The sequence below is a fragment of the Salvia hispanica genome, chromosome 4 (assembly GCF_029641045.1).
Source record: "Salvia hispanica isolate PSC_SH4W2 chromosome 4, Shi_PSC_v1, whole genome shotgun sequence".
Lineage (NCBI taxonomy): Eukaryota > Viridiplantae > Streptophyta > Magnoliopsida > Lamiales > Lamiaceae > Salvia > Salvia hispanica.
In genome coordinates, this window is record NC_142695.1 from 53,930,746 (window position 1) to 53,956,964 (window position 26,219).

General features: G+C 35.4%; 3 protein-coding genes and 1 pseudogene across 5 annotated transcripts; all 4 read right to left on the reverse strand.

Annotated features, from left to right (window-relative positions):
* Positions 1-1,835: 1,835 nt before the first annotated feature.
* Positions 1,836-4,421, reverse strand: LOC125194488 (F-box protein At5g07610-like). Its single transcript, XM_048092734.2, has 2 exons — positions 4,296-4,421; positions 1,836-3,185 (listed from the first exon to the last, which is right to left on the reverse strand). Exon 2 carries the CDS (start codon positions 3,182-3,184, stop codon positions 1,979-1,981), a length of 1,206 nt encoding a protein of 401 aa, XP_047948691.1. The 5' UTR covers position 3,185; positions 4,296-4,421; the 3' UTR covers positions 1,836-1,978.
* A 3,731-nt stretch (positions 4,422-8,152) lies between these two features.
* LOC125194489 (F-box protein At5g07610-like) lies at positions 8,153-18,252 on the reverse strand. 2 transcript variants are annotated; one of them, XM_089056069.1, is made up of 2 exons: positions 18,188-18,252; positions 8,153-9,468 (listed from the first exon to the last, which is right to left on the reverse strand). In XM_089056069.1, the coding sequence occupies exon 2, from the start codon at positions 9,465-9,467 to the stop codon at positions 8,256-8,258; it is 1,212 nt and encodes a 403-aa protein (XP_088912195.1). In that variant the 5' UTR covers position 9,468; positions 18,188-18,252; the 3' UTR covers positions 8,153-8,255. The 2 variants fall into 2 exon arrangements, with proteins under 2 accessions (XP_088912195.1, XP_047948692.1); XM_048092735.2 differs by lacking the exon at positions 18,188-18,252 and adding an exon at positions 10,492-10,606.
* On the reverse strand, positions 12,953-15,388 carry LOC125195402 (GDSL esterase/lipase At1g29660-like). Its single transcript, XM_089056091.1, has 6 exons — positions 15,273-15,388; positions 14,884-15,125; positions 14,664-14,788; positions 14,061-14,306; positions 13,727-13,979; positions 12,953-13,274 (listed from the first exon to the last, which is right to left on the reverse strand). The coding sequence occupies exons 2-6, from the start codon at positions 15,119-15,121 to the stop codon at positions 13,066-13,068; spliced, it is 1,071 nt and encodes a 356-aa protein (XP_088912217.1). The 5' UTR covers positions 15,122-15,125; positions 15,273-15,388; the 3' UTR covers positions 12,953-13,065.
* A 1,125-nt stretch (positions 18,253-19,377) lies between the features above and the next one.
* LOC125194492 (GDSL esterase/lipase At1g29660-like) lies at positions 19,378-21,711 on the reverse strand (annotated as a pseudogene). Its single transcript, XR_016129121.1, has 5 exons — positions 21,441-21,711; positions 21,222-21,346; positions 20,626-20,871; positions 20,289-20,541; positions 19,378-19,710 (listed from the first exon to the last, which is right to left on the reverse strand). The product of XR_016129121.1 is annotated as a GDSL esterase/lipase At1g29660-like (transcript).
* Positions 21,712-26,219: the final 4,508 nt, after the last annotated feature.

Genomic DNA, 26,219 nt, shown 5'->3' on the forward strand with positions numbered 1-26,219 from the left:
AATCAACTTTATAATTTCGTATGTTCTATCAATATAATAATATTGTAATTGATTAGTTTGTTCATTTGAATGTAACCGTTTCAATTCATATGAATGTAACGGTTTCAATATTGGAGTCATTTATATTTCAGCCGTTATTCCATATTTTATTAGCGGCTATTTAAATATTTAATTTCACACCCTATATTTACAAATATTTAAATTTATACTCAAAATTCACAAATATTCAAAAACGGCCCAAAACTCGCCTTTTATATATGTATAGATGCCCCACACTACTTTTAGCATATTCTATAATATGTTTCATTATATATGCAAAAAAATCACTTTAGCATCTGCATTAATGTCGTTGTTTTTGTAAAAAATGAGAAGGGTTGATATTAGTATTTTGTGTCTCAACAAAATTTTTAATTATTCAAAATTTGAGAAACTATTTTTGAAACGCTAAAAGTTTAGGACAAATTCTTGAGTATGCTAAAACTTGGGGATATTTTTTTAAAATATGCTAAAAGTTTAGGAAACACCATAAATTTTTTATTTTTTTTGCTAAACGGCGTGTGTTTTATACATTAAGATAAAAATTCTACCTTAGATTATGACGAGAAGAATCGGCTTTTCGTCAGAATTTTGTATTGTGGGACATTTTATGGAAAATGATGAAGGCTTAAATGTTTTTTAAAATACGCTTGGAAGTAAATGTTTTGTTATATGATTATTTTTTTTGGTAGAAATTGTTATATGATTATTTAAAATAGTAGATATGAGAGATGAACTAGCTAGACCTCCCAAATCCCAATCACAATAAAAACAGACACATATAGTGTTTTGAAAATTATGAGATTTTGCAAGAAGCATCTATATATAAAACTTATCTTGCTGAATTTACTATGGTGGCATTTCAAGTATCCATACGTTGCATAAAAAACGGAAGTTTTCTTCCAAACTTTATGCAAAAAGTTGAGGAAAGTTTTCATATTTTATATTCATTTAGTTTCTTTATTAATTATGATTACACTTATCGAAATAAGAATGTGATCAAATGAAAACTCTAAATATTATGCAAACTCAAAACTATGATATGGACCATTGAAAATTTTTAACAGATCACAAAAAAGCATCAACAGAAAAACGTCAACAGAATTTCTACGGTAGTCAATGATTGATGTTGTGTTGATACTGTGTTGACATTAAAATCTTAAAATTTTACACTGTTGATATTGTATTGAAACTGTGTTGAAGCTGTGTTGAGGAGTTTTGAGTTTGTACAATATATAAGTTTGCATTTTATCACTACACTATTAAAATATTACTATTATTTCACACACCAACTCATATTGCCAACTTGATATGTGGACGAGAGAAATGTTTTTCTTCAGCAATAGGAGAGAGTGCAATCAAATTAACGAGCAACTTATGGCTCGGGAAAAAACTTTTAATTTAATTTTTATATTTTATTCTCATTTTGTTTAACCTTTACATGTCAATATTTTAAATTGCGTGCACAAAAGTAGTTAAAAGTGAATGAAGTAAAATGTCAATGGAAAATCAAAAAATTATTGGGATGAAAGGATTATTAGTTTTGTAATAAAATATTAGTAGAAAGAGTAAGTGAATATGTACGGTTCATTTACCAAAAGTAAAATTCACGGAAAATGAACCACAAGACAAGTATTCATGGACGGAGAGAGTACTATGTTACACAACTTGGCCTGGAAATGAATTGATTTGATGAGCTTGACTCTAAACTTCAAGGTTTCGAACTAACAAATCTCGTACTTAAACGACTTAAGATGCATGATTAGGAGCTCAAATAAAGATTTTTCATAAACGCAAAGTCAGAAAATAAAGAGTGTTCATAAACACAACGTAAAGATAATAAAGAAAATGTTGCATACTTTTTAAACACCTAACTAAAATTCTTCAGCATAGAGCCTTCCCACATAGTAATATCATCAAAGTCTAAGTTGCATCTCATCCCTCAAACCACAGCTAAACATGCAATAAATTCATACATTTTCAACTCAGGACCCCATACATCCATGTGGAACAGTTGGCCCGTCAAATCAACGAGCACATTATGGCTCTTGTCGATGAAACTATAGACGCTGATCTTCCCGCCCATATGATACAGTACACTGCACGTCTCCGTGCCATATGGTCCCTTAATGACTCTCAAATGATCAATATAACCAGTTAATGGGGAGGTCGGTTCATGTTGAAGGATTGTTTCATTGTGCCTCAACACCCACTGCAAAGAACCACCTTCGCCCATCTCCAACTCAAACAGCTCAATTGACAGACATTCGTTAGCCTTTGTGAGACATCTAGATATGTATAGACGACCATTTGCCTCATGGAGACAGTAAGTGGTATCCCAATGTACCATTCTTGTCTGGAACTGGTAAGATGAATAACTAGGCTTTAATATACAGTCGAATTCATTCTTAGCAATATCATAGTAGACGACTGCATCCAACATCTCCCAGTATATCCAGCCATTACAATACACACCCCCGTATCCACCACTCAATTTAAGCCTTTCAGGAAACACAAATCGCAAACTGAGCTTCCAAGCGCAACTCTCCGAGTCATAGACCTCGATCCGACAAGTATCTACCTTAAGAGGATAGATGCGATCCTCTACGGTTGACTTAATGCAAACAACCTTGTAGTGGAGTGACTTCGAAGGATCAAAAATTAAGGCAAGTGCCACAATATTGTCCTTATAGGAATCGGTAACCCAGATCTTTCTTGACAGCTTAGTGGTCGGATTATAAACATATAGAGTCTCATATGTACGGTCCGATTTTAGTAGCATCAGGCCGTTACAAGAACAAATGATTGTGGGGTTTGGAACAGAGAAGGTGTATGGTATCATCAGCTTTTCGCCATTCATGATTGGATCAAAGTTAAAGATGTGCGAGCTGGGATTCCTCTGGTTCAAGTTCAGGAGAAGAGACGGCTGCACCTTTGGGGAGCGCAGGGTGTGGAGATGGCAGAATTTCTCAGAGGAGACCAGTGCGAGCCAATGTTTGCATACTAACTTGCATCGGATAATAGATTTTGCAGGTAACAGGATAAATATTTTCATCAAAAGATCGATGTTCCAGATCAGTCTCATCCATCTATCACCATAATCCTCCTCGGGAGTTACAGCAGGAACGTTGGCCTTCTTCGGATTCATGCTGCCAAATCAAAGCAGTCAATTTAAGTATTTAAACCATAAAAGAAATCTTTCACCTAATTCAGAAACAAATCTTTAACTACTAATAAGTATGAGCTACCAAGTGCTAGATTCTATCTCATACACCTCAATCCAACAAGATCAGGATATGAACTAATGAAACAAGGGAATAATGAGAGATAGAGAGAAACAAAGCCATTATTTCTGATACTCAATTTTCATTCAGATACGGCATATTGTTCAATACAACAGTGTAGATACTTACATAAACATATTGAACCCGAACAAATAACTCACAGCTAAAACACTAGAGGTAAGAGGATCCTTTCCAGCCACAACAAAGAGAATGAAGCTACACAAGTGAGAAGGACTAGCTGAGTTGAGAATCTTCTTTTTATCACATTTTCATCATCTAATGGCAATGTTAACACTAGAAAAAGAGCAAAAAATCTTGTAGTGAAGCTATTTTTTATGATCAAAATCCAAGTTTACTTGACATGATCAGTTTGGAGAGTTCAAATGACTATAGTTAATTTCACATCTTGTTATCACTCAAATCAATATATACACGAACTCGAAATCATTTCACTTGCATACAAATCCTAAAATCACTATGAGCCTCCCTATTATTAACAACAGGAACTTCAGCATTGAAAATTCATGCTGTTAATCAGTCAATTGAAGTACTCTAGCCATGACTCACAACACAATCTAATTCCTAATTCATAAACAAATTCTTGAACCCTACAAATAAATACCACTCCTTCCTTCCGTCCTACGTTACTTGATGCATTTCTTTTCGAGATTTAAGAAAATTTCGTTTAATGAATTAAATAAAGTAAATGAGAGAATAAAGTAAGAGATAGAAGAGAGAGTAAAGTAAAAGAAAGGTGATTAACTATTTTGTTTTTAACGAAAAAGAGAAATGACTCAAGTAACTTGGACACTCAAAATGGAATCGGTAACTTGGGGCGAAGGAAGAAATAACAAAGCCAAATATTCATCTTTTACAACAAGTGTGTGGATTTGGTACCATTGTTAGTGTAGAAAAGAGGCAAATAAGAAAGAGATTTTGACATCAACGAAACACAGAAACTGCAACCAACTTCACCTGAGTTTGTCGATCACAAAGCCGCCGGAGACAACGGCGGAAAAATAAGGCTTTTCTTTAACGTAATTGTAGACAAATCGACTGTGTGTCGTTGACTAGCTTAACCTAAACCTAGAGATAAATTCGTTTTTTTCAAGAGAATAAAGTACTATTAAGAATCATGACGGACCTTATGCATTTAACTAATGGGCCAAAAATATAAAAAACTGCTTCTAAGCCCTATTGAGAAATTGATGAGCCTTGAAGTACTACTCCACTTTATTTGATGCACTCTAGATAGAGCATTTCTTATAAAATGTGGAAATTTATTTGGTTTTTTTTAGCGAAAAGAGGATAAGTAAACTTATTGATGTTTTCTAGTCTAAAAAGTATATCCATTAAAATAGATATTTAAAAAAAAAAAAAACTTTTTTCATCCATAAAAATAGACAAGTTTTACTATTTTAGGCCGTCCACATAAATCAGACTAATTCTAAAAATTAAAAGTTTTAAACCAATATACCAACCATACACATCATTCTAAATATGTATCCCACGATCCACTAACACTAGTCTCACCATATTTTCCGTTACTCTATCTTACTTTCCCAATTATATATTAATAATATGTCATTAATAACTTTATTTATTTGTGTGGACGGAGGGAGTATCACTTAGAGTGAGACGGATTGATGTGTATATATATACAAGGACCAAAACTACCAATGGGCTTACAAAAGATGGGCTACTTGCCTAAACTTCTTCCATACTTAGCTAGTAATGCATGAGTTTCTTACTTGTAATACTTCCTCTGTCTCGAGATTCTCGAGATGAGTGAAGTCCTTCTTTTGGGCATGGAATTATGGAATTAATATTTAAATAGTTAAAGTATAGAGGATAAAGTATGAGAGAAAGAAAAATAAAGAAGTAAAAAGAGAATAAAATAGGTGGAGAATAAAGTAAGAGAGAAGATTTTTTTGCTAAAAAGGAAAATAACTCACTTATAATGTGACATCCCAAAAAGGAATGTGACTCGCTTATCTTGGGACGGAGGGAGTAGTACTTCCTTGTCAAATGATACATTTGGGTAACAACATGATGTTTTAGGAGTTACTCCCTTGTTCCCTCATAGTTGAAGCAAAACTTTTCGACACGGAGTTTAAGAAATGGATGTTTAGTGTGTTAAGTAAATAGATAAAAAATAATAAGAGAGATAATAAAGAAGAAAGTAAATAAAGTAAGAGAGAGAAAAAGTGTTACTGTATATAGAAATGACTCAACTATGAGAGAACTTCCCAAAGTAGAAAAATGACTCAACTATGAGGGAACAGATGGAGTATTATTTTGTGCGTTAAGTGGAATGATAAAATAATATATTTATATTAGTGAGAGAGAGAATTTTTTCTTCAGAAAATGAAATGTGGCATCTTTTATGAGACAAACTAAAAAGGAAAGTGCGACAACTATTATGAGACGTGAAATCTTTTATTAGACAAACTAAAAAGGAAAGTGTGACAACTATTATGACACGCATGGAGTAACATCTATAATATCATGCACTCCATTCATCCCATTTAAAACTGGGGCCTTATTTCTTCTTGCACCAAATTTTGAAAAAATAACATTAAAATTAATTTTATATGAAGAAAAAAATGTATGTGAAAAATAAAATAGAATCCTCCGAATTCGTGTTTGTAACCTTGTGGGAGAAAACGAAAGAAACTAATACAGAGTAAAACAAAAAATGATTATGTCAATGCTATGTCAGCAGTCGCCTAAGTAGCGCTCATATATAGGAGCGCATGCAGCACATCATTCCTTCTTAGGCTAAAATACATTGTCAGTCATGGAGTATATGATTAGTTTACGAAGTTGATCCTGAATATTATTTTTCAAAAATGAATCTCAATAGAATCATCCTATTTTGATGGTGCCGTAAAAAACTGACAGTAAGATCCAATTAAGTGAGATTTTGACTTTATTAATCTTTAAATTTGCTATTAGCAACCTAATAAATTTGAGATTTTTTTTAGAAGGATGAATTTGAAATTTATTAGAAACCCAATTAAGCTTCATTCTTTCCAACCGATCACTTCCTCGTACTTATGCTACTGCGAAACTTAATTCCGCCCCTCAAACGTCACCAGTTCCGCGGTAGTCAAGGAATTCACCATCCCGGTCGAATCCGACGAGTTGATATATCAGTTTGGAGAGTTCGAATGAGTAGTTAATTTCACATCTCTTTAATTCAATTTGGAGAATTACACATTTTTCAATTTCTCTTTAATTTTATTTAAAAAGTACTCTTACGATATATACTTATATCTCAATTCAATTGAATATATCAGTTTACAATTCATTTTATTAGTTTTATGCGCAAAGTAAGGACTTGTTTGGCTAAACTTATTTTAAAGAGATAAGTGCTTCATTTGCTCCATTATTAAGTGAGATATCAATTAATGAAACATATCTTTTGAAGTATAAATTCAAGAAAATGATGTTTAATTTGTTATATAAACAGAGAATAAAATATGGAATCTGTTTTATGCCATGTGTCACTAGATGATTTTTCAATTTCTCTTTTATTTTATTCAAAAAAGTATTATAGTCAAAATATCAACATATACCACCTAAAAATGAAACCAATATTATTGAATTCAGTTGAACATATCAATTTATAATCAAAACATATTAAATTTATTAGCATTAATATTGTCTTTTTTTGTTTCTAATTTAATGATCTAAATTGAATTTTATTTCTTATATGAAATCATGACTTGTTGCAATAATTTACATTGAACTAATGGGCCAGAATTTAAAAACAGTTTTCTAAGCCCAATTGAGCAATTGATGAGCCTAGAAATATTTTGACGCACTCTAAATGAAGCATTTTTTATTTGACGAGTAATTTTATACAAATATCTTTTTTTTTTAGGTGAGTAAAGATAGTAAAAAAAGTAGAAGTAGGCATCTAAAATGAAAAAATGTATCACTTATAATAAGACGGATAGTGTGTATATTGATATGAAAGACTCAAAACTACAATTGGGCTTGCAAAAAGATTGGCTACTTGCCTTAACTTCTTCCATACTTGCCTAGTAACTGGGGCATTACTTCTCTTTGAGCACTAAATTTTAAAAAATAATATTCAAATAAATTTAATATGGAGAAAATAAATTATGCTAAAAAATAAAATAGAAAAAAGAAAAAAAAATAAAATAGGAAATAAAATAGTGTAAAAGAGAATAAAAATAGCAGTATTAGTATTACTAAAAAGACTAATGACACATTTATGATGAGGCGACAAAAAAAGAAATATGACTCATTAATAGTGAGATGCATTAAATAGTTTATATATTACTTTGACTCGGCTCAGATTTTAAAAATTACTATAAAGGAAAGCGAGTGGAATATGAGTATGCATTTATATGCTACTTCTGTCAAAGCTACTTGCCCAGTAGCACGATATTCAAGTCGTCCCAATCTTTTTTCACTATTTTTTTGGCTAAAATTTCATTCTATATATCTTCTACTCTACTCTCCTTTTACTTCATTCTTTTTCCATACTTTATTTTCACCTTATTTAACTTTCAAACATCAATTTATTAAATCTTGTGCATGAAAGTAATAAAATATAAACGGAAAAAGTTAGTGAATGTGAAATTTAATCACCAAAAATAACAAAAACTAATTGAGACAATTATTTGAGAAAAAAGACAGAAAATGAAATATGAGACAAACGGATGGAGTATTATGCCATACAACTTGGCCTGGAAATGACCTGACTTGATGAGTTCTACTCCAAAGTTTAAGGTTTCGTGGACGGCATGAGATGCATGATCAGTAGCTCAAATAAAGATTGTTCATAAACACAATGCTAAGATAACATAGAAAATGTTGCATTAAAACACCAAACTAAAAATCATCAGCATAGAGTCACATAGTAATATCATCAAAGTAGTCTAAGTTGCATCTCATCCCTCAAACAACAGCTAAACATTCAATAAATTCATACATTTCCATATGAGGACCCCCATAACTGGCCTGAATGTTGAATGGTGGGCCTGTCACATCAACGAGCAACTTATAGCTCTTGTCGAGGAAACTATAGACACTAATCATCCCATACATATGAGACAGTACACTGCACGTCTCTGTGTCGTATGATCCCTTAATGAATCTCAATTGTTCATTATAGCCATTAATTGGGGAAATGTGTTCATGGTGAGGGATTGTTTCATCGTACCTCAAGAACCACGAAGAAGAACGACGATCATGCATATCCAACTCAAACAGCTTAATCAATTGACAGTTGCTAGCCTTTGTGAACAATCTAGATATGTATAGATGACCATTTGCCCCTTGCAGAAGAGAGGAAGAGTCAACCGAAAGTAGAATATGTTTCCGGAGAGAAGGTGAATATCTAGGCATATCTAGAGTATCGAAATCATTCTGGGCAATATCATAGTAGACGAGTGTGTCCAAGATATCCCAATATATCGATCCACTACAGTACACTCCCCCGTATCCACCACACATTTCAAGCCTTTGAGGAAACACAAATCGCAACATGAGCTTCCAAACGCAACTCTCTGAGTCATAAACCTCGATCGCACAAGTATCTACCTCAAGAGGATTGATACGATCTTCTGAGGTTGACTTAATGCAAACAACCTTGTAGTGGGGAGACTTTGAAGGATCAAAAGCTAATGCAAGCGCCACAATATTGTCACGATAAGCATCGGTAACACTAATCTTTCTTGACAGCTTAGTGGTGGGATTGTATACATGGAAACTCTCATCTTTATGGTGAGATTTTAGCAGCATCAGCCCATTACAAGAACTAATGATGATGGGGTTTGGAAAAGAGAAGGTGTAAGGTATCATCAGCTTCTCGCCATTCATGAATGGATTGAAGTTAAAGAACTGCAAGCTTGGATTCCCCAGGTTCGGATTCAGGAGAAGAGACGGCTGCAGCTTTGGGGAGTGCAGGGTGTGGAGATGGCAGAATTTCTCAGAGGAGACCAGTGAGAGCCAATGTTTGCATACTAACTTGCATCGGGTAACAGATTTTGCAGGTAACAGGATAAATATTTTCGTCAAAAGATCATTGTTCCAGATCAGTCTCATCCATCTATCACCATAATCCTCCTCGGGAGTTACAGCATGAACTTTGTCCTTCTTCGGATTCATGCTGCCAAATCAAAGCAGTCAATTTAAGTATTTAAACCATAAAAGAAATCTTTCACCTAATTCAGAAACAAATCTTTAAACCCTATGAATAAGTATGAGCTGCCAAGTGCTAGATTCTATCTCATACACCTCAATCCAACAAGATCAGGATATGAACTAATGAAAGAAAGCAATAACGAGAGATGGAGAGAAACAAAGCCATTATTTCTTATACTCAATTTTCATTCAGATACGACATATTGTTCAATACAACAGTGTAGATACTTATAGAAACCTCTCGAACCCCGAACAAATAACTCACAGATAAAACACAATCCATAAACCCTATGAATAAGTACGAGCAGCAACGCCAAATTAGGATTAAACTGTGGCTTGTTAGTAAGAAACCAGTTAACAAGAGATGGAGAGAAACAGAGCCATGACTTCTGATTCTCAATTTTCATCCCGATACGGCACATTGTTCAATACATTAGTATAGATACTTATAGAAACCTCTCGAATCCCGAACAAATAACTAACAGCTAAAACACAAAAGCTACGAGGCTCCTTTTTAGCCACAATAAAGAGAATCTTCTTTTTATCTCCAACACATTTTCATCATCTAATGGTAATGTTAACACTAGAAAAAGAGCTAACAATCTTATGATGAGGCTATGTTTTATGATTAAATTCCAAGTTTCAGAAATCCAGTTTACTTGATCAGTTTTAGAGAGTTCAAATGACTAGTTAATTTCACAAACTTGAAATCATTTAATTTGCACACAAATCCTCATATTCCCCATTATTTACAGCGGGAATTTCAGCATTCAAATTCATGCTGCCAAATCAAAGACAATCATAACAAAATCCTATGCCCAATTCAGAAACAAAATCGTGAGCCCTACAAATAAATGCTACCAAAAAAGCCAAAAATTCAACTATTGCAGCATTTTCTTCGATTTGCTACCACTGCTAGTGTAGACCAGAAAGAGCTCACATTGTCATTTTCATGTCAACAAAAACACAGAAGTACAGCTAAATTCACCTGAGTTTGTCGATCACAAAGTCGCCGGAGACAACGGCGGAGAAAAAGGGCTTTTCTTTATCGCAATTGTAGAATCTATGGACTAGTTAACCCTAGACGAAGACAGAAAGTTAATTTTTTTATTTTATTTTATACGCTAAAAATACTAAGCTTATTTTAAAAAAGATTTTAATATTTCTTACTAATAAGGTATTAGTAGTAAGAAAAATATACCTAACTAGAAATGGTTAAATGCTTGTCGTTACTTACTTTTCAAAATAAAAAATAGAGAGATTTCGGAAAAAGGGGCTCAATTCGCAGACCTTTCGAAATTTAGGATTAAATTCGCTTACCTTTCGGAATATGGGATCGTGGCATGCGAATTTTTCGGAATAAGGGATTTTCGATTTTTTACGTGTTTTGTTTCCTTTTTTCTTATTATTGCTCTAACAATATTTAAAATGGACCAAATTATCCCTAATATTTCACCCCAATTTTAATTTTTTACTCCAATTTTATTTTCACCAATGTCTACGGATCACAGTTAATCACCACTGCCTCCTCCCTTAGCTGTCGTCTACCTGTTTCTCTCCCACTTCCGATCCATCTAAAAGAATCAATTACAAAAACTCAAATTCCCCCACCCTCTTTGTAGTTGGATTAGCAGTTGGATGGTTTATGCAATTGTGAAGGAATTTGGCCTTGGTGGGCAGAGGAATCGGACTGGGAGATAGAGGGATTAAGAAATGGAGCATTCAGTGTTCGAGGCGGCGAAGGGGAAGCTGAAGGTCGTTGGAATTGCCGGCGTCGGGATTGATAATGTGGATCTGCAGGCGGCGACAGAGTTCGGGTGTTTGGTGGTGAATGCGCCGACGGCGAACACGATCGTGGCGGCGGAGCATGGGATCGCTCTGCTTGCTGGCATTGGCGAAGTTGGCGTCGTGAGTTCTCATCACTTGCTTCGCGAAGTCGACGGAGGAGACGATGAGGAAGTGGAGCTCGCCGAGCTGGAGATGCATCAGGGGGCCTTGTGTGGCGGCGAGGTCACAGAGAGGCAGTGGGGGGCGGCGGAGCATGAGATGGAGGTTTCCGATGAGATGGAGCGATGAGTTGAAGTGGGAATTAAGAAAATAAAATTGGAATAAAAAAAATACTCCATTACACAATTTAGGGATAATTTAGTCCATTCATAAATATTGTGAGAGCAATAATAAGAAAAAGAAAACAAAACACATAAAAAAATCGAAAATCCTTTATTTCGAAAAATTCGCATGCCACAATCCCATATTCCGAAAGGTCAGCGAATTTAATCCTAAATTTCGAAAGGCCTGCGAATTGAGCCCCTTTTTCCGAAATCTATCTAAAAAATAAATTATAAAAGTATTAATCCTTACAATCATCCTTCTTTTATTTTTTGCAAACTATTTACAAACATATGGTGTAAATATTGTTAGGCAAAATGACGTTTCGTCCATGTGTTTTATATCTGCTTTCATATCTAGCGGAATTTGAGTGAAGTAATGCTATACTGCATAGAGTGGGGCTGTGGGGGCAAACCAAAAATCATTACTTGAAAAAAAAAATGGCATTTGTGCTATGAAAGTAGTCATAATATCGCATTAGTGAACGAATTTTATTGATCCATACATTAATTGAAAATGATGGCTTTAGTGTGAATATGAAATGGTAGGGCAAGCGGGAATTTATCTGTAGCATTAAATGCGAGTGGGCACTCGGCAGGTTTTGTCCTTGAATGAGACGTCGAATTTGTTGCCAGGGTTGCAGCACTTCGACTGTTATTATGATATAGCGTTATTCTTAAACTCGTTTTTAAATTGACCCTACTGCAACCACACTATTTGTTTATTTGTCTTTGTTAATACAACATACCCAACTTTAATTGTAGACAAAGCAACGACATCCTGCAACTTAAGAAAACAACGGATAGCGGTACCATGATACGTTGTACTCCTTCCATTAAGAACATTTTTGCAACAACACAACCTATTAACGAAATGCTTTTGTCATCAAAACACAAGTATTCTCAAATATCTTAGAATTCACTTGACTGCTTCTCAATGCTTCTTACTCAGATCACTTGTGAACCGGCTCACTACTCCCAGTGTATGAGTAATATCAAGTCGCATCCACGTCATGCCATACATGATGCTAACAATCAATAAGGCATAATTATAGATTTTTTTTTTAATTTCATTTTGTCACGTTCTTATTTGTCTTATGGCAATCAATTCTAGAAAGCTTGAAGTGTCTTTTAAAATGGGATATTCATATGTTTCGAGAGATCCATACCAAATCTTTCCATGACCTTCGGAATATAATTCGCCCGCAAAAGATACACTGTTCTCGTCACCTTTTTGTCACGATCAATTCTCATAACCAAATACACTTAACATATATAATAAGCAATTGATAGTAATATTTTCAAAAGTAAACTATTTCGCATTTTATTGATCCATTCATCAATTGAAAAGAGGGCATTGTTTCCAATATTCGGTGTGAATATGAAATGTTGGGAAGCACATGCTAATTATAGCCTTAATTGCGAGAGGCATCAAACATTAATTTCATGCTTGTTCAAAGTTGGGCCAAGCGGCGAAGATCAAAGGGATAAGCATCTGTCGGCTTCTGAGCTACGTATGCTCTTCTTGCCACGATCGTGCATGCAGTTTCCGAGGGATGTGCAAAATCCCAAAACACATGATCACTTCTGTTCGGACACACGTAGTCGTTTGGGAGACATATCAGCGGCGAGCCACAGCATGGCTTGTTCTTCACCTTAAAACCTTAAAAACCGAAACCATATATTTATATAACTTCACTACTCAAAAACAGGTTGGGTTTGGCATAAAAAAAATTACTAGTAATTTTTTTATTGTCTGTGTATTTTGTGTGTAGTAGGTGCATTGTGCAGTATGCAACATGTGTGTAGTAGACCAGTAAGTGTATAGTGTGCATGTAGTGTGTGTATCGTGTTGTGTGCAGTGGGGGTACTGTTGTGCGTGAAGTGTGTTTTGTTAGAGAATTGTTCAATTTTAATTATTTGAAAGTTCAAATATTTATCATATCTATACAATTTAAATTGTAGAATTGAGATGAATGAATTTCAAATTAAAATATTTTATGGTACCACACTAAAAAGTGGATGTAGAATTGAAGGTTCCATGATTCAAAATCCACCCCTTCAATTCCACAGTACTAAACGAACATTTGTAATAAAATGGTGGACCGTACTAACCATAGGCTTCGGCGTTATTGATGACATCGTTGATGAGATTATAACCGTCGATCAATATAAAGTGCGCCCCATGAAATCTAGCGTTGAAAACATCAATCCTTGCTCTGAGTTGTGTGTTGTACATCTGGCTAGCTCGGTTTTCGTCGTCCGCACATTTCACGCCATCACTCCTCGTAAACAACGTGAAAGGGATGCATCCAATCGGTGCTGCTCCCACTAGAGCCAGCTTTCTAGCTCCATAGGTATACAGAATCTACGATCATGGCGAACAATGGGATGACGACGACGATGATGATTGAGATTTGTGGAAACTAAGGTGTCGGGTGCAGTGTACCTTGAGTTGCTCGGTATATCGATTGAGGAGAACGGGGATGTATTGTTGGAGCGTATACATTTTACTGGTGTTGTAAACTGCAGGCAAGAAGTAGTTGTTGAGGAAGTCGTTGTTGCCGAATCCGCTTATGAATATGCACTTGCCCAAGTGATTTAATGTCGCTTCTCGCCCCCCGAGTATGGCATCGAGTTGCTCCACCGTGTTTTGGAAGTTAGTTAGTTGCTCGTCGAAAGTAACCCGGTCGCCCTGAAAACAACTAGATTAAGTTAACTAACTAATCAACAGGATAGCTAATGGCAAAAAATTATACTACAACTTAGTCCATAAAAAATAATCTCATCTGTCGTAACTAATTATGTAGGTCCCACTTATAATTAACACTGCGTCAACTACTTTTTCTCATTGCTCTTACTTGTCAAATTATAAGCATTAAAATCCGTGTCGCATGCTATGGAGACTATTTTTCATAGATAGAGATAGTAAGTTGTTTCTTTTTTCATAAAAGAAAACATTCGAACCAACGACTATCAGGCAAAAGTTCGAGAAAAACAAATAAACCAAAACGCGGAGACACAGGACTAGTTATTTCTTGTTTTACGTTACCCAATTGAGGCCGGTTTCTGGTCGGATTCCGGCAGCAGCAGAGGCAAAGTTGACTCCCCTTAGTATTTGACTCCTCTGAGCAGTCGCATACGAGGGAATATAATCCTCAAACCCTAGCAATTGGGCTGCAAAAAACACAAAAAATTTAAAAAAATCAAATATTTGAAATCATATGTATTTATGAAAATTTCATATATATGTCAATGTCAGCATTAGTTACCCATGATATCAACAACGGTCTTGCCGTTGGAAAATCTCCCCGTGGGGCCCAACGGAAAATCGATACCGTAGGGCTTGAAGTTAACCTTTGCAATAGAAAGCAGATTGTTGTTGTTGCCGTTGTCGATCAGTGAGTCGCCGAATATGAAGAGACAAGGAACTTGAGGCTCGGCCGCCACCGCAGCAACCATGCTCATTATCACTATCCATTTCTTTAACTCGTCGTTAGTTTTCGACATCTACCTGCAGTTTGGCAAGAGAAGGACACTGAGATATGAAGTAGAGGAATCAGAGTTTGATGTTATATTATGTGTAATGAGCGCTTTGAGACATATATTTATATACTAAGGTTATTTGTCACTAAATTATCGATCTTTAAAATATATATACCTATAAATTATTCGACTATTAATTTATCTGATTTTACAACAATAAAAGATTCCCATTTGGAAAATTGATGTGGAAAGAGATCTAACATAGTGAGTCATTTTATTTATCGTTAATATGTCATGTTAATATCTTAATTCTCAGGTATATCTTATAATACGAATATTATATGTTTGCAAAATCGGTAATTAAATACTCCACTTTTACAGTTGGTAGTAAATAAAAAAAAAAATTTAGTTAAATGGTCAAATATGAGATTTTGTGTCCACTTTTAAACAATTTTTGTATAATATAGGCTATAGTTACCAATACTTGATAATTTACACATTGTCGCCGCTTTTTAACATTTTTCATAATTATGTTCATAAATAAAAAATAAATTTTTTTAGTTAAATGGTCAAATATGAGATTTTGTGTCCACTTTTAAACAATTTTTGTATAATATAGGCTATAGCTAGCAATACTTAATAAATTACACATTGTCGCCGCTTTTTAACATTTTTCATAATTATGTTCACATTTGTATAATTTGAGAACCGGGGACGCTTATTAAATAAATACTATCGTTATTGAACATATGAAATTTGAACAGAATAATATCTCAAACTCTTCAATAACCATACAAGGGTACTAGCTATATGCAGTATAATATTATTTCCATTAATTGAATTAGTATGTGTTCGATTTGTACAAACTTGAAAGTTCAGACTAAGACCATCTCTAAATGTATACTAAAACCTAAAATGGGATAGATAATTAGCTTCAATAATACTTCAAAACCAATCACATTTTTGGTTTTTGGGGAAAAATACCTATTTTTCGGTTTATACTAAACTCAAACCAAGTTTTTCAAATTTTATGAGTAAAAAAATATAATATAGAGAATATTCTTTTAAGTTTAAGTTTAGTATAAATGATTGGAGTAAAATCATATTTGATGTTATATTTACACTAAAATGGATTTGATTTTAATATAAACGGTCTGAGATGCTCTAACCAAAATATTCAATGTTGTATACATGAAATGTAGCATTGCCCCACCGCCATCAAAGAATCGCAATTGCTTACTTCCATATATATATATATAGGTTTGTGTTAAAATGACAACACCTCTTAAAGTAACACCATACCACCAATCTTAGCCAATCATTTGTACACATGGACGAATAATCAGCTGCCATGTGGCAATCATAAAAATTATTCAAGGGTAAATTTTCGCGGATTGCAATATCCAATACGCTAGACTGCAATTTTTCCCGCCTGCAATATCCAATACGCTGGACTGCAATCTATAGATTGCAGTCTAGTGTATTGGATATTGCAGTCTAGCGTTTATAATATTGCAGTCTAGCGTGGTGTCACAGTGTCATTTTAAGAGTGTTGTCATTTTAACGCACCCCTATATATATATATATAACTAATAAAAGTTCAAAGTAAACTAGGACTTATCCTTGTCAATTAATGTCGTTAATTATTTTGTGAACTATTTATTAGTAATAGGTTAATATACACCACTTCCTCCGTTAATCATTTATAGTCTCATTCGACTCGGCGGTATTTTTAAGAATTTGTTTGATTTTGTGTAGAAATATAAGAAAATTAGTTGGTAGAATATGAACCCCAGTTTTATATAAGAATTGTTATATAATATAATATGAGTATAATGAATTTGATGAATAGTTGGTCAACCTAGAACGAAAAAAAGATAAATAGAACTATAAATCGCGAACACTCCAAAATAGTAAAAATAAGACATTTTTGTATGAAGAAAGAGAGTACTAGCTAATACAATTACTTTATCGTAATTAAAACATTAAAAAGATCGAGTAGCTAGGTTATGGTGCAGACCTATCTAGAATTTTGTGATACGGACTTCACGATACGGACACAAACTTTCAATTGCAAATTTTTGGTGGTAGTTAGTGCAAAATGTCATTTTTTAATATAAGAAGTAAACGTATAACATTTTTAAATTACTAAAAGATGAGATTGTAGACTTATTATTTTTAAATTAACGTGTTACATTTATATATCCCATTAATTAATTTGTAATTCTATTAACTTTGTAATTAAAAATAGGGGTAACTGCTTTTAAAGTCACCAACTTTCTATGAATTCCGGTTTTTCCCACGAACTTTAAAAAGTTCGTGTAATGTCACGAACTTTATTGTCAGTTGTCATTTTCTCATGTCAGGTTTTCCTGTCTGATTCAAACTGTTCGTTTCCTATTAAGACAATGTCCAAATTCTTTTATCTTACTATCGTTATCTTCGTCTTTGAAATAGCTTCGCATGGGTACCTTGTACGCTTCAATCGGAACTCGGATGAAGAAGTTATGGCCATTATGATAGTACAAGGTTGCAGCCTTCATCAAATGGCCATAACTTCTTCATCCGAGTTCCGATTGAGGCGTACAAGGTACCCACGCGAAGCTATTTCAAAGATGAAGATAATGATAGTAAGATAAAAGAATTTAAACATTATCTTAATAGGTAACGAATAATTTGAACCAGACCGGAAAACCTGATATGGGAAAATGACAACCGACAATAAAGTTCATGATATTACACGAACTTTTTAAAGTTCGTGGAAAAAATCGGAATTCAGAGAAAGTTGGTGACTTTAAAAGCAGTTACCCCTTAAAAATACCTAAATCTAGTTTATTTCTTGGATGTTTAAGAAATTAGTGGACCCAGCCCATAAGATATGCTTCATGTGCATTATCAAGCCCATGGACTTTTAATTGCATATTCTACGGATATGTGAAAACTATGTAACCGTCCTTAAAAAGAAACTCAAAATCCACCTAGTAATTCTTAGAAACTCAAAATCCCAGACCACGAAAATGAATCTCAAGAAATAAGTCAATCAAATTGAAGTTCCATACAAAAAAATCACAGAAGTACAGCTAAATTCACCTGAGTTTGTCGATCACAAAGTCGCCGGAGACAACGGCGGAGAAAGAGGGCCTTTCTTTGTCGCAATTGTAGAATCTATGGACTAGTTAACCCTAGACGAAGAGAGAAAGTTAATTTTTTTTTATTAATTTATGCGCTAAAAATACATGTGGAGTTTGGCTAAGCTTATTTTAAAAAAGATTTTAATTTTGTTCTTACTAATACCTAACTAGAAATGGTCAGATGCTTGTCATTACTTACTTTTCAAAATAAAAAATAAATTATAAAAGTATTAATCTTTACAATCATCCGTCTTTTATTTTTTGCAAACTATACACTAATGTGACAAGAGATTTAAAAATATATGGTTTAAATATTGTTAGGCAATACGACGTTTCGTCCATGTGTTTTATATCGGCTTTCATGCATGTCAAGCGGGGATTTTTATTTGAGTGAAGTAATGCTATACTGCATAGAGTGGGGCTGTGGGGGCAAACCAAAATTCATTAATTGAAAAAAAAAATTGTTTAGTGCTCTGAAAGTAGTCATAATATTTCTGAAATTAATAAATCAATATCGCATTAGTAAATGAATTTTATTGATCCATACATTAATTGAAAATAATGGCCTTGGTGTGAATATGAAATGGTAGGGCAAGCGGGAATTCATCTATAGCATTAAATGGGAGTGGGCGCTCAGCATGTTTTGTCCTTGTATGAGATGTCGAATTTGTTGCCAAGGTTGTAGCACTTGGACCGTTATTATGATAGAGCATTATTCTTATACTCGTTTCCAAGCTTACCCTAAAAATTCAGCAACCACACTATTTGTTTGTTTGTCTTTGTTAATGCTACATACCCAACTTTAATTGTAGACAAAGCAATGACATCCTGGAACTTAATAGAGCAACGGATAGCGGTACCATGATACGTTGTACTCCTCCCATTAAGAACATTTTTGCAATAACATAACCTGTTAACGAATGCTTTTGTCATCAAACACAAAGCTTGTTCGTGATACTACTTCTCAAATATCTTATAATTCACTTGACTGCTTCTTACTCAGACCACTTGTGAATCGGCTCACTATTCCGAGTGAACTCGGAATATAATTTGCTTGCAAAAGATACACTTTTCTCGTCACCTTTTTGTCATGATCAATTCTCATAGAATAAGCAATTCATAGTAATATTTTCAAAAGATAACTATTTCGCATTTTATGGATCCATTCATCAATTGAAAAGAGGGCATTGTTTCCAATATTCGGTGTGAATATGAGCACATGCTAATTATAGCCTTACTTGTGAGAGGCATCAAACATTAATTTCATGCTTATTCAAAGTTGGGCCAAGCGGCGAAGATCAAAGGGATAAGCATCTGTCGGCTTCTGAGCTACGTATGCTCTTCTTGCCACGATCGTGCATGCAGTTTCCGAGGGATGTGCATAATCCCAAAACACATGATCACTTCTGTTCGGACACACGTAGTCGTTTGGGAGACATATCAGCGACGAGCCACAACATGCCTTGTTCTTCACCTTAAAACCTTGAAAACCAAAACCATATATAATTTTTTTTATTGTCTGTGTATTTTGTGTGTAGTAGGTGTATTGTGCAGTATGCAACATGTGTGTAGTAGACTAGTAAGTGTATAGTGTGCATGTAGTGTATTGTGTTGTGCGTGAAGTGTGTTTTTGTTAAAGAATTGTCCAATTTTAATAATTTGAAAGTTCAAGTACTCCCTCCGTCCCACAAAAATATGCACTCTTTTCTTTTTAGTCCATCCCACAATATATGCATTTTCTAAATTTGGAAACTCTTATCTCTCTAGTGAGGTGGGAACAATCTTCCACTAACAATAATTTAATTATTTTTTCTCTCTACATCTCTCTTACTTTACCAATTTTGCATCAAAACTCGTGACGAACCAAAAGTGCATATTCTTTAGGGACGGAGAGAGTATTTATTATATCTATACAATTTAAATTGTAGAATTGAGAGGAATAAATTCCAAATTTAAATATTTTATGGTACTACACTAAATAGTGGATGTAGAATTGAAGGTCCCCTTCAATTCCACAGTACAAAACGAACATTTGTAATAAAATGGTGGACCGTACTAACCATAGGCTTCGGCGTTATTGATGACATCGTTGATGAGATTATAACCGTCGATCAATATAAAGTGCGCCCCATGAAATCTAGCGTTGAAAACATCAATCCTTGCTCTGAGTTGTGTGTTGTACATCTGGCTAGCTCGGTTTTCGTCGTCCGCACATTTCACGCCATCACTCCTCGTAAACAACGTGAAAGGGATGCATCCAATCGGCCCAGCTCCCACTAGAGCCAGCTTCCTAGCTCCATAGGTATACAGAATCTACGATCATGGCGAACAATGGGATGACGACGACGACGATGATGATTGAGATTTGCGGAAACTAAGGTGTCGGGTGCAATGTACCTTGAGTTGCTCGGTATATCGGTTGAGGAGAAGGGGGATGTATTGTTGGAGCGTATACATTTTACTGGTGTTGTAAACTTCCGGCAAGAAGTAGTTGTTGAGTAAGTCGTTGTTGCCTAATTCGCTTACGAATATGCACTTGCCCAAGTGATTTAATGTCGCTTCTCGCCCCCCGAGTATGGCGTCGAGTTGCTCCACCGTGTTTTTGAAGTTTGTCAGTTGCTCATCGAAAGTAAACCGGTCACCCTGAAAACAACTAGATTAAGTTAACTAATAATCAACAGGCTGGCTAATGGCAAAAAAATATACAATTGCTTCCATATAAAATAATCTCAGCTCTCATAACTAATTATGTAGGTCCCACTTATAATTAACACTGCATCAACTACTTTTTCTCATTGCTCTTACTTATCAAATACGCATTAAAATCCGTGTCGCCTCTTACGGATACTATTTTTCATAGACAGAGATAGGAAGTTGTTTCTTTTTTCCTAAAAGAAAACATTCGAACCAACGACTATCAGGCAAAAGTTCGAGAAAAGCAAATAAACCAAAACGCAGAGACACAAGAATAGTTATTTCTTGTTTTACGTTACCCAATTGAGTCCGGTTTCTGGTCGGATTCCGGCAGCAGCAGAGGCAAAGTTGACTCCGCTTAGTATTTGCTTGCCCTGAACAGTCAAATACGAGGGAATATAATCCTCAAACCCTAGCAATTGTGCTGCAAAAAGCACAATTTAAAAAAAAAATCAAATATTTGAAACCATATGTATTTATGAAAATTTCGTATATATGTCAATGTCAACATTAGTTACCCATGATATCAACAATAGTGTTGCCGTTGGAAAATCTCCCTGTGGGGCCCAACGGAAAATCGATACCGTAGGGCTTGAAGTTAACCTTTGCAATAGTAAGCAGATTGTTGTTGTTGCCGTTGTCGATCATTGAGTCGCCGAATATAAGAGACAAGGAACTTGAGGCTCGGCCGCGACCGCGGCAACTATGCTCATCATCACTATCCATTTCTTTAACTCATCGTAAGTTTTCGACATCGCAAACTGAGATATGAAGAAGAGGAATCAGAGTTTGATGTTATATTATGTGTAATGAGCGCTTTGTGGCATATATTTATATACTAAGTCACTAAATTATCGATCTTTAAAATATACCTATAAATTATTCGACTATTAATTTATCTGATTTTACAACAACAAAAGATTCCGATTTGGAAAATTGATGTGGAAAGAGATCCAACATAGTGAGTCATTTTATTTATCGTTAATATGTCATGTTAATTTCTTAATTCTCAGCTATATGTTATAATACGAATATTATATGTTTGCAAAATCAGTAATTAAATACTCCACTTTTACAGTTGGTAGTAAATAAAAATTTAAAAATTTTAGTTAAATGGTCAAATATGAGATTTTGTGTCCACTTTTAAACAATTTTTGTATAATATAGGCTATAGCTAGCAATACTTAATAAATTACACATTGTCGCCGCTTTTGAACATTTTTCATAATTATGTTCACATTTGTATAATTTGAGAACCGGGGACGCTTACTAAATTAATACTATCGTTATTAAACATATGAAATTTGAATAGAAAAAGATCTCAAACTCTTCATTAACCATACAAGGGTACTAGCTATATGCAGTATAATATTATTTCCATTAATTGAATTAGTATGTGTTGTACGCACTTCAGACTGAGACCATCTTCAAAGGTACATTAAAACCTAAAATAGAATAGGTAATTAGAGCATCTCCGGTGGCGCCCTTCCCACTAAGACTTCTCATTTCACTAGGACTTCCCATTGCACTAGGACTTCCCACTAGGACTTCCCGCAATAAAATTAATAAATTCACAATTAAAATTAAAATTTACGGAATTAAAATTTCGACACGAGCCGTATTTATAGAGTTTAAAAAAAAATAATTTAAAACGCGGACGTCCGACATTCGCCACAGTGGCGGATGTCCGGTCGGACGTGGGGGTGAGGGGCGAGCCCATCCGACGAGCACATGGGATGGGCGTGGGCGCCCTTCCCATTCACTACGGCGGACGTCCGGTAGGACGTCGGCGACGTCCTACCGGGACGTCTGACTCAACTTATTTTAACACAAATAATACCCGCAAGTGTACGGGGCTAGTGTAGCAATTAGCAAGCAAGAGTATCGTATCCCACAGAGACAAGATTGTATCAACTCAAGTACCACGAACAAATTTCGATTACTATCTAGACAATCCAAAGAGAAAAAGTTTTGTTCTAGCACTACTATAAGCATATAACAATGAAAAAGAAATTAAAAGTGACAAGAAGAAATAAACACAAGTGAAAAGATACCACAAAGAGGAGAGTAGAGTTTTGGATCCAACTACAATGGAATTGCATTGTGATTGATTCAACAACTTCGATCACCCATTTTATGTCTCTAGGATTACTAAAGTCGCTAGTCTAGGTTGAGCCCCCTCGCGAGTGTACTCACCCCGTTGATTAACCCTTAATATTAAAGTCTCCTTCTAATATGTTTAGATTAACTCCATAGAACAAAAGACCCAAGTCCTCACTAAGATTCCCCTCTCTCGAGTGTAGATTATCAAAGTGATGCTCACTCTCTTAACAAACCTAGGTAGGTATCTCTCGATTACAACTATAAAGGTAGACAAACTCAATTGGTAGCTAAGCAATTGAATTGAAAAGGCACAAGAATGAACAAAGAATCCACAAGAGCTAAGCAATCTAAAGAAGTCCTTGAATTAATCACAAACATCCATTGTAGTCTTCACCAAAACTCCACAATAAAATTAGCTACTCATGTTCTTCATGAAAACCAAAACAATGGATTCAATCAAATACATCAAAGAAAGCAAATAAATACTCATGTGGAATGATTCTATGGATTAGAGACTCCAATCTCTTGATTTGTAGTCTTCAATCTTCAAATCTCTCTTCAAGGTGTTCTTGGGGAAGTGTGGAATGTCTTGGAGGCGGTGGAATGTTCAATTATGAAACCTAGGCGTTCTTCTTTTTAATCCCCCATAAAAAATCGCGTTTTTGGCATAAAAATATGCCAAAATAGCGTACCCGGCCGGGTGAAATTATAAAGAGTAAAATTCACCCGGCCGGGTGGTCATTTTGGACCACTTTCTGACTTATTCCGCGCAGAACACCGTACCCGGCCGGGTGGTTAATTCACCCGGCCGCGTGGAATTTTGTGGAACGCGCAGTGTTCTTATAACGGCCATAACTTCTTCTACCTAACTCCGATTGAAGCGTGCGAGATACCAACGTGAAGCTCTTTCGAAGACGAAGAGATTGATATGCATTAGGGGCTGATTGGACTTCAAAATCTCTAGTTAATATTGTCTCAAACCAAGGCTGCTGCACATCCATATATTTTGTACCTTTTTCTACACATTCTTAACAAAATGGTCAAATACCAAAATAATAGAAAAGTAATCATAATCATATCCGATAATAGACGAAATGTGATCAAAACCTTGCAAGATTACTCTCTAAAACCAAGCAAAATCCAAGTACGTCAACATCCGCCATTGGAGACACTCTTAGCTCCAATAATACTCCAATACTAATTCCATTTTTGGTTTTTGGGAGAAAAATACCTATCTTTAGAGTGTCTCCGGCGGCGCTCCTCCCACTAGGACTTCCCACAAAAACTTCCTGCCACGTCATCACTAGCCCTTCCCATTTTACTAGGACTTCCCACTACACTAGGGCTTCCCACTAGGATTTCCCGCAATAAAATTAAAAATTCACAATTATTCAATTTACGGACTTAAATTTATGGAATTAAAATGTCGAGACGAAATACGGGAAAATTCGAATACTTCATTAAAAAAATTACATACTCCCTCTGTTAGAATGAGTGCACACTCAGATTCTGGAAGGTTTAAAGAATGAAGCAGAATTCAAGAGTTAGAAACTAGCCGTTTGGAGTTAGTTAGTTTGTTAGAAAGTAGCCGTTGAGGCTCTCATTTCTTGTTTCTTGATTCTGTTAGTTAAGTGGCGGTTACCACTTTTGTGCCAGCTTTAAATAGCTCGGCCTTTGTATCTTGTAGAGTAAGAATTCAGTCAATAAAGAGAATCCCTTTTCTCCAAGAAAATCCTCTCTACTTTTCATCAAGATTCTAGTGTGTGTGTTCTCTGTGTGTGTGTGCGATTGTTCATACTGAGAGGGTGTGAGATAATCAGAGTGTGTGAGTCTTGCTAAGCTAACAAGTGGCGCCGTCCTGTGGGAAATCTTGAAGCTGAGTTCCAAGTGATTTTCAAGATGGAAGCAAGGCTAGATGCAGAGAAATTCACGGGCAAAAATGATTATGGCCTATGGAAGATGGAAATGAAGGCTGTGCTGATTCAGCAAGGGTTGGCTGCGGTTCTTGCACCTGCAGAGAAAGGGAAGGCTCCAGTTCTTGATGACAAATCCCAGGCCAAGATGGAAGAAATGCAACTCAAAGCCCACAGTGCAGTGATCTTGTGTCTGGGAGACAAAGTGCTCAGAGATGTTCAAGAATGCAAGACTGCTGTGGGGATTCTGGAAAAATTAGATGAAGTCTGTTTGGCTAAGTCCCTAGCAAATAGACTTTACCTAAAGAAGAGGCTATACTCCTACAGTTTTGCAGCAGATACATCCATCATAGAGCAACTAGAGGAGTTCAACAAGATTATTGATGATCTTGGCTCTGTGGATGTGAAGATTTCAGATGAAGATAAGGCTATCTTGACACTCAATGCTCTTCCTAGCTCCTACGATCAACTGAGTGATGCCATTATCTATGGTAGAGATAAGCCTATCACTTACACAGAGGTCTATTCAGCTCTCATGGCTAAGGAACTCCAGAAAACTAACAGTAAAGGCACTGATGTGCAAGCTCCAGAGGCTCTCAATGTCAAGAAGTTTAAGAAGCCAAAATTCAAGAAGAAGCATGAGGAATATTCAAAGGCATCCACCCCTGATATTCAGAAGGAAACCAGGTCATGCCACTGGTGCAAGAAATCTGGGCATTTAAAGAAAGATTGCTTTGCTTGGAAGAGGAAGCAAGCATCTGAGGGCAAGGGGCAGAACACCTCTGATTGTGTAAAGGGTGTAGATCCTCCTACCCAACTCCTGAATGTAGCAGATAAGGGGATTAGTCAGAGGTGGATTATGGATTCTGGGTGCAGCTTTCACATGTGCCTAACAAGAGTTGGTTCCATGATCTCATTGAGGCAGATGGAACTATTCTTCTTGGAAATAATAATATTTGCAGGATCAGAGGAGTTGGAAAGGTGAAGCTGAGACTCCAAGATGGCTCTATCAAAATCTTGACTGAAGTGAGGTTTATCCCTGAAGTGAAAAGGAATCTGATCTCTTTGGGGATGTTGGAGCAGAAAGGTTTCAATATTTTGTTAAATCAAGGAAAGATGTTTGTGAGGTCTGGGGATCAAGTGATTATGAAAGCCGACATAGATCACATTCTTTACTATCTCACTGCTAGGGCTGTTGATGGTGAAAGCTATGCAGTATCTGCTGAAAATCTGAGGCTGTGGCATATGAGATTAGGCCATCCAGAAGAAGGGAGTATGAAA